Below are 8,489 nucleotides of genomic sequence, written 5' to 3' on the forward strand. Positions count from 1 at the left end.
ATCTGGTTAGCAACTTCTGCGCTGTCCTGTTCAATGCTATCATACTTTATTGCTGTTTTAAAGATGGTGTTACTTTATTCTCATTTCACCCTAGCCTGATGTCCTTAGGGGTAAGTAGAAATAATATGTATAATTTCTTTGATTGTATTATATTTCAACTATTTCAATTGAATTTCATGCATTATTTAGCTGTTTCACTGACATCAGCCTGAACATCATGGAATTATGTCTTATTATCAACAGCATAAAAGAAAGATTTCGGAATAATATGCAAATTTTAAATGCAATGAATTTCTTGCTAGATTTCCCAGTGTTTGGAAGTTAGAAATTAAATATAAATATATTAAATTAAAATAAACATTTTATCATTTCCAGTGGATCATTCTAATGTCATCTGCAATAAATGCTATAACTCCAGGAGACTTTGCAACTGAATGGATGCCGATTCGTCTCCGCAGCGCCCGTCACTGGGTTATACAAATGTTAGCTGGTGTATTTATATTAATTGGCTTTTTTGTAATACTTGCAAATAAAATCGCCCATGACAAGTCACACTTTGTCACCTTACATGCAAAATTTGGGCTAGCTTCCTTGATTTTTATGTGTTTAACATCTTTGGGAGGTGTTGGTGCTCTATATAGTTTGAAGCTAAAGGACTACATCGCACCAATTTACACAAAACTAATCCATGCTAGTGCTGGCTTGTTGACCTTTACACTGGGAATAATCACCATATTACTTGGTACTTTATCACGCTGGTGGTCCTTTGGTGAAATATTAAGATACACAAGCATGATTTTAGTTCTGTTGGTCATGCTATTTACTCTACTTCGACCCAGTCTTAAAGTGTATTTCCGTCTTAAAGAGAGACTTGAAAATATGAATTAATATGTTCTTGCATGACAATCTGATAATAATTACGACTTGGCAAAGCAAACTGGTGTTCCTGCATATATTTTAAGAATTATTATTATAATGATGTAGAAGTTTATGATAAATGTTTTAATTTTACAGTTATATTTGTATATTTTGTATTAGAATAGGTGCTATGTTAGATAATAAAAAGCTTTACATGTGTACAATGCATAGTTTACTATTGCTGGTATAGTATATTTTTATTGAAATTTTACCATTTTCTTAATTCAAAGTATACTTATTCTATCATTATAATCTAAGTGGTCCAATCCTAATACTACATAGTTACCAGTGAATTGCTTTCATTTAGTATTGTACTTTACAATGATAAGTACAGTGTAATGTGATTTATTTTAATAGTCTATATCTTTATGAATTTACAATTGTTTTTTTTAGTGATTTTAAAATTTTATAATACAAATATACTTATTAAGTAATCGTTATTTACAATACAGGATTTATTGTACCTATTTTTATGATAAGTGTTTTTTGTTAAAATGATAATTATAAATAATTTGTAATGAAACATTAGTTATCTCAATAATTATTTCATGTTCTCTGAAGATAATGATCTGAAATCTTTATTTAAATCAGACTTACTATTTTTAAAATCTTAAATTGAAATTGTTTAGATTAATAAATAGCAATGTTTATGTAATGTTACTGTCTTTAATGCCAAATTAATTAGCAAATACTATTTTGGATAGCGCAAAATGAATTAGCTGTTAAAATACTTATTTGAATGTTTTGGAGTACTATGATGTGTAGACAGTAGATTTAGAAAGAATTTATGTCCTTTCCTATGTAATTTAAAATTGTGATTTGTGCCAAAAAGTAATCGTGTAGTGGTATTTATTTATAAATACCTACATTTTAGTAATGTTCTATCAAAATTGCATTTACCAATTGTTAATTAGAAAGCATGTATTGTAGTAATGAACAATTTATTGGATGAATATATATGGTGTATTCAATCAGCCTGTCTTTTAATTCTATGCCTTAACTTAACTAGGGGAAATATGCTCTTTAAGTGCGTCTCCTCCTCCGTCGTATAACGGTAGGCAACGCATCTGCAATTGCGGATGTCTATGGGCAGCGGTCGCTTCGCCATTTTGGCGTCGCGCCACTTGCTCGTTTGCCACCTTATGCTATAAAAAAAACTACACATATTTGAGAACTAATTATGTATGTATTAGCAAAATAAATTTATATGGTTTAATGTCTACATAATAAACATTATGTAGACTCTTTAAAATTGTTTTGAAAATATCCCTTATCGGACATCTTCCTTTATGATGTTACTGTTTCTTAGATATTATATTTCTTAGCAAAAGGAGCCAAACAAGTTTAAGGCCGTATTGCTGACACTATTTCAAACCACCCCAAAAATGTAAGGTTTTAGGCTTTTTAGCTTAGATTAGTTTTCAAGTTAAAAATCTTGTAACTTTCGCCTACATTAGGTACCGATACTATGGCGATTGGTTTAGCTTATTGTGTTCTTGATAGATGAACAATATTTCAATCATACTAAATACTAATATTATATTTGCGAAAATTTAGATGGATATAGACTAAACGGCTGAATGGATTTCGATGGTATAAATTTAGAGCATAGTCTGGAAGAACGCATAGGCTACTTTGTTTTGTTTTGTTTTTATTCCATGTGGACGGAGTCGCGGGTGAAAGCTAGTACACTATACTATATATTGATTCGGGAAGCAAATGCATAGATCCAACCCATACATCCAACAAGATGAAGTCTCCAGTGGCAAAAAAGTTACTGTAAAGTAGGTTCCTCTTGTTTTCGATAATCAACACACAATAGAAACTTGGAATTTCTCTCTATATTACAATATCTGTATTAGATTCATAGCACGCTATTGTAAACAAAAGTTGTAAATATGGCAATCAAAAAGATATTGCTATTTAGTGAAAACTTAAATGGCAACATTGTATCATGGTTGTTAAAAGTAGGGATGTGTCTTTGGCGTTTTCGGCATTTCAGTTTTGGCGTCAACGAAACCGACAAAGTTAAGTTGAGTTTATTCGGTCATTTCAACTAGTCGAAGAACTAGTTGCATTTGTCGATTTTGTTGTCATTCATTGAAAAAAGAAAGACTGGTTGCAAAAAAAGCGATCGGAAATTACTATGTTTTCGAAAAATTGAACTAGTTGAATGAAAAATGTTCAACGGTTAAATCGTTGAAGGGTGATTAACGGTTGATTCAACTAGTTGGTGAATCAACAACCATTCCATGTCCCATCCCTACAACAGCAAAAAACCTGTGAATTGTGAAGTAAGCCGATCATTGTTTTTGATTTGATTGCCACTTTAATTATCGATCATTCTCGATTTAATACAGATCTAAATTCAAACGTTTTTAAACACGCAGAGACAACATTTTGGCTAAGGTAAAGCATTGTTCCTGGCTATTTATAAGTTTTACTTTATCGTCCAGGCACAAGGTACCCTGAGCTCCTATTTATATTTTATGAAAATGGCGTCCCCTGAATTAAGTATTTATTTTCTTTTTAGATGCCTGTTATAAAGCTTCAATCATCCGATAATGAAATTTTTGATGTTGATGTCGAGATCGCAAAATGTTCTGTAACAATAAAGACAATGTTGGAAGATTTGGGCATGGATGATGACGAAGAGGAAGTTGTTCCGCTACCAAACGTCAATTCTGCAATTCTCAAAAAGGTTATTCAATGGGCAACCTATCACAAAGATGACCCTCCATTACCCGAGGACGATGAGAACAAAGAAAAGCGCACTGATGATATTTCATCGTGGGATGCGGACTTTTTAAAAGTCGACCAAGGCACTTTGTTTGAATTAATATTGGCTGCTAATTACCTTGACATTAAGGGTTTACTGGATGTGACATGTAAAACTGTAGCCAATATGATCAAGGGTAAGACACCTGAAGAGATTCGCAAAACCTTTAATATCAAGAATGATTTCACGGCAGCTGAGGAAGACCAGGTGCGCAAGGAGAATGAATGGTGTGAGGAAAAATAAACTTGATGGTTGTTAGCTTAGTTTTTCGAATTAATCCATTTAAAAGTTAGTTTAATTTATGTTAAAAGTAAATAAAATAAAATTCCAAGTATTAGTAGTGATTTCTGAAGTGTTACAAGGCATATCAGACTAACTTACAATGTACAGCAGAATTTCCTTCTTTATGATTTGTTCACACTGTGGACATAAGAAATTAACACATTTTAATATTCATGACAAAATTTTTGACTATTTGAAGTATCCAACAAGCCATACAGTCTTAAATAGGTGTTTTTAAACTTTTGCTTGTTTTTATTTTAATTAGTAAATGTATTTACCACTTGATATCTTCCTCTCGATTTTTTGTTGTGGCGAAATTTTTAAAATATAACCATGTGAATAGTGAGATCCTGCTGTATTTAATATTTGTTTTGTTATAGATATTTACTACATCCAATTTCAAATTAATATGTGTATAAAAGTATAAATTATTAATAATTATCTTTATGCTACAAATATTGACTAATTTTATTTTAAGTTTTCTACATTTGGCATCCTGCTTTAGAACAATATCATTGTAAAAAATAATTAAACATCTTGCATTAAAGAAAGTCTTGTAAATAATGATTATTTTAAATTACATTTTCTACCCCTGATTGTAGCAATGTTTAAGACTTAAATCACCATATTGCGGTAGATCTTACTAATATTATAAATGCGAAAGTTTAGATGGATGGATGGATGGATGTGTGTTAGCGTTTGTAGCCTAAACGGCTGAACGGATCTCCATGAAATTTGGCACAGGTTTAGAGCATAGTCTGGAAGAACACATAGGCTATTTTTTATCCCTGGAATAGTTACGGTTCCTGTGAGATTCATTAATTTCGTTTTTTAATATTTACTCGATCATTCTGCAACGGTTCAACATATCTTATTGAAATTTGGCACAGATATAAAACAAAGTCTGGAGTACACATGGGATAAGCTTAATCCCCGAGAAATGTCCAGTTCCCGAGGGATACGTAGCTTTTTGTAATTTATATACCTTTATTCATTGATCCATAGTTTGTGTCAGTGGATATTATCATCAGCTCAATATATGTCCCCACTAAAGTCTTGAGATTTGACCTCAAGTTAGGGCTGACTAGGCTATAGTCAACTAACCATATCGACTCAGTTTTTAATTTTCTTTATAGAAAGTGCAGGTTGCATCTCAATGTTACCCTTCACCATAGAAATGATGGGGTCAGAGCATATAACATTTAAAAAACATTTGTAGAATACTATACTGTAACATATTGCTTGTTTATTAAATTTAAATGTTTCCAGTAGTAATTATGTGATCCCAAAAGAGACTTCTATTACAATGTTTTACTTTATATTTGGTTATTGAGTGCAACCCATAATTAGATACGAAGGAGCCTACAAAGATATAGAAACCATTTCTTTCGCATACTTTACAACTGATGAACTTTCATATAATTAATTTAAGTCTTTACTCTTTACCACCCTTTTCTTTAAAGGAGAGGATGGGAAGGGGTAGTGGATTTGACGGTGGAGATGCATAGGAAGGAGAAATATCAATATGTGCGTCTCCTCCTCCGTCGGATAAGGGTAGACAACGCATCTGCGATCTCGGATGTCTGTTGTCTATGGGCAACGGTCACTTCGCCATTTTGCGGATTGAGGTGGCCGCTTGCTCATTTGCCACCTTATGTTATAAAAAAAAAACAACTTAAATCTTATCGATATTTTATTTCGAAATGTAATAACTAATGAAAAAATAAAAAGAGATATCATTCATTACAACAGGTAACTCTTAAAAAACAAACTTACTCTGTTTGTATTTCTTAATTAAAAATTGTATAGATTATGTGATGGCGCGAAAACTTTTATCATTAGTGTAAGAATCAAAGGTGAGCATATTATCTATGCATGTCAATAAATGGCTATTAAATTTGCCATGCTGAGACTTACAGGAGGTTGCCCCTATGATTAGACCAAACAGGAATGCAGACAAAAGTAAAATAATAATAACATATTCCCATTTGTTCAAGTTCAGTAAGGTTTCTTTGCATAAGCAGACAACATCGTAAGGAGACCTGAAAAAACTTCTAATTAAAATGTGTAGTCAGTGAGATCAAGAGATACTGGACAACACAGTACTGGTTGATTCGTCATCCTTACTGTAGATTGAGAATTCGCCATAATAGCGATGCAACCGCTACCTATAAACATCCGTAAATGCAGACGCGTTCTTACCCTTTGTAGACGGAGGAGGGACCGCACATAAAGAGGATATTTTCCTTTCCTATGCATCTCTTGTACCGTCAAATCTATTTTTCTTTATAAGAAAAGTGTGGTAAACGAAAGAGGGCTAAAGATAGGCCTCCACGCAAACAGATGCAACAAGGTATTGCTTCTACTTTATGCGTCTTCTGTGTGGTCATGATATTGCACCGAGCGAAACAACCCATTCGTGAAATAGATTCTGTTGCTGGCGTCTACCGCTGTTAATATCTGAAGTTCACTACCCTTGAATTATTACATTTTGCAAATATAACATACTTATAATTCAACCTCGTGTTATCGCAAAGAAATCTGTCTGTTTCGTCTAAAAGCTTCTGAAGTTGCTGCTGTGCCAAAGCAATGACGGGACATTTTTTATGAAGAATGTTGGCTATTTCGGTTTCAGGGTCTAAATCGCAACTGCAGCCGGCGGTGGCGAGCCTTATTTCATCGAATCTTATGTCGTTTCTGGGCGATGAATCGGCCGCATCTGAATCAGGGTCCTCCCTTGGGCTCGGTGCATAGTTATCTATAGGAGAGTTCTGATGATTCCTAAAAGATTTTCTAGAATAACGGTAGATATTTTGAATTTGAAATTCATCTGTCGCCATTATTTAAAGTAAATATTGTGGTAGAATAAAAAACGATTGTAATAATTGCTCGAAATAATTGACAAGAATTGTTTTGGCTCTTATTTGCCTGTCACAGAGTATTAACAATTTTATAAATTGATTTTTACGCGTTCTTAGACAAGATTTTAATATATTTTTAATTGGTCTACTGCTGAGTTGCAAAATATACACATTTTAACTAAGTACCTACAATAAATGTTGTAATTAATTTATAGCAGGCGTGTGATGAGGTGGAAGGTATTGGGGAAGTCCAACAGTGGGCAGATAAAGGCTGATGCTGATGTTTGATAACACGATCGTACAATCACCCATCATACTTACACTTACCCTTTGCGACACAATGCATGCGTCATTTAGTGCTCTCGATTTAATGCCCCTTCTTGTACTTATGCTATATGACGGAGACCTTCCAGAGCCAACAGAAATCCTCTGACTGGAGTTTATTTTAAAAACTTTGAGAAATAAGAAGAATTTAAAGTCACCATATAGTGCGCAACGACAACCAGTAGGCAAAATTCATGGCACGATTTAAATCGATACTATTTCATATCTATACGATATAAAAATCTTGATAGGGTAGTATTTATAATAGATAATTTTTATACTACAAACAAAAGTTATTACTTTCATCATTATTTTTGTTACTCCTTATACAGAGGTTAGGAGATAAAACCACTCAATGTACAGCCGGTACACCCGTTTTTTCCGCAAAATTTGTTGAGGCGCTTTGAAGATACGTAGGAAGAAAAATCCATCCAAACTAATAATAGTAACATGATGATTATTAAATCATTAATTTCTAAATTTTTTGGAATGTACTTTATTACTATTTTATTGCAAGGGTATATAGTTATTAAAATAGACATAATTAAATGGAGTTTAAAAATAGCAGCAAACAGCAATGCGCAATAAATATCGCAAGAAAAGATAATCCAGATAACCTCATTAGTCGAGACCTTCCGTGTCGATTGGACTAAAGGAAAATTAAAACACGAGTAATAATAATTATACATTTCAACATGTCATAAGATTTTTATAACTTAAAATATATTTGTCTTTGTTTAATATAAAATAAATTATTGTTTTAGGAAGTAGCTTGCCAGTACCGTAAACTTACATTGACTAAACTAAACAAACTACACAAAAATACCGACATCTCTGTCGTTCTGTTTGGAAAAAGAGAGATAACAGTATGTTCTTGTATACTTTTTGCAGAACTATTCATAAATGCTGTACAGAGTATTCATTATTGTCATATAAAAGTTAATAATTAATCTCCAAACGATTGATGCATAAATTTCTTGGAATATTCGTACACTACGAATAATGCAGCGGTCGCCGGAACTGTTCTTATTAGAGTAGGTTTTAATCCATTGTAAAGAGCTAAGATACCTAAAAATACAAAGCAAATAAATACATTAGTCTATTATTTGGTTAAAACCAAATTAGCTCTATTATGTTTAAAATACAAGTGCTATAGTCAACTTTATTCAAATGTTTAGATATATCGTTTTCAAAATGTGCAATATCTTATTAAATTTGCGTTACATCAAAATCCACGCGGTAAATAACAAAGTACAATAAATCTTTATATTCCACTAGCTTCCGCTCGGACTCCGTCCACGTGGAATTAAAAAAAAAAAACAAAA

At 32.6% G+C, this 8,489-nt stretch overlaps 4 protein-coding genes across 5 annotated transcripts in view; 2 read left to right on the top strand and 2 right to left on the bottom strand.

Annotated features, from left to right (window-relative positions):
* Nucleotides 1-5: 5 nt before the first annotated feature.
* LOC106100352 (cytochrome b561 domain-containing protein 2-like) lies at nt 6-1,889 on the top strand (the record flags this gene model as incomplete). Its single annotated transcript, XM_013279176.1, has 2 exons — nt 6-110; nt 376-1,889. Coding segments are annotated over 2 exons (618 nt in total), but the record flags the coding sequence as incomplete, so codon positions are not given.
* A 1,284-nt stretch (nt 1,890-3,173) lies between these two features.
* On the top strand, nt 3,174-4,041 carry LOC106100421 (S-phase kinase-associated protein 1). 2 transcript variants are annotated; one of them, XM_013279262.1, is made up of 2 exons: nt 3,174-3,381; nt 3,452-4,041. In XM_013279262.1, the coding sequence occupies exon 2, from the start codon at nt 3,452-3,454 to the stop codon at nt 3,938-3,940; it is 489 nt and encodes a 162-aa protein (XP_013134716.1). In that variant the 5' UTR covers nt 3,174-3,381; the 3' UTR covers nt 3,941-4,041. The 2 variants fall into 2 exon arrangements, with proteins under 2 accessions (XP_013134716.1, XP_013134715.1); XM_013279261.1 differs by having other exon boundaries at nt 3,175-3,327.
* Nucleotides 4,042-5,674: 1,633 nt separating this feature from the next.
* On the bottom strand, nt 5,675-6,908 carry LOC106100420. The gene is made up of 2 exons (XM_013279260.1): nt 6,488-6,908; nt 5,675-6,021 (listed from the first exon to the last, which is right to left on the bottom strand). The coding sequence occupies exons 1-2, from the start codon at nt 6,817-6,819 to the stop codon at nt 5,790-5,792; spliced, it is 564 nt and encodes a 187-aa protein (XP_013134714.1). The 5' UTR covers nt 6,820-6,908; the 3' UTR covers nt 5,675-5,789.
* Nucleotides 6,909-7,703: 795 nt separating this feature from the next.
* The window catches only part of LOC106100414 (mitochondrial ornithine transporter 1), a 5,107-nt gene continuing 4,321 nt past the window's right edge, over nt 7,704-8,489 (bottom strand). Inside the window, exon 7 of the mRNA XM_013279251.1 lies at nt 7,704-8,232. Within this exon, the coding sequence (XP_013134705.1) occupies nt 8,111-8,232 (122 nt within the window). The 3' untranslated portion in view covers nt 7,704-8,110. The remainder of the gene's footprint in view (nt 8,233-8,489) is intronic.

The sequence above is a fragment of the Papilio polytes genome, unplaced genomic scaffold, assembly GCF_000836215.1.
Source record: "Papilio polytes unplaced genomic scaffold, Ppol_1.0 DF824047.1, whole genome shotgun sequence".
Lineage (NCBI taxonomy): Eukaryota > Metazoa > Arthropoda > Insecta > Lepidoptera > Papilionidae > Papilio > Papilio polytes.

What these genes read in the sequence shown, in the direction of transcription:
- LOC106100421 (XM_013279262.1), top strand. Translation starts at nt 3,452, where the DNA reads ATGCCTGTTATAAAGCTTCAATCATCCGATAATGAAATTTTTGATGTT.
- LOC106100420 (XM_013279260.1), bottom strand. Translation starts at nt 6,819, where the DNA reads ATGGCGACAGATGAATTTCAAATTCAAAATATCTACCGTTATTCTAGA. An exon ending in AACACGAGGTTGAATTATAA is followed by an intron (nt 6,022 to 6,487) that starts GTATGTTATATT and finishes AAGTTTTTTCAG; the next exon opens with GTCTCCTTACGATGTTGTCT.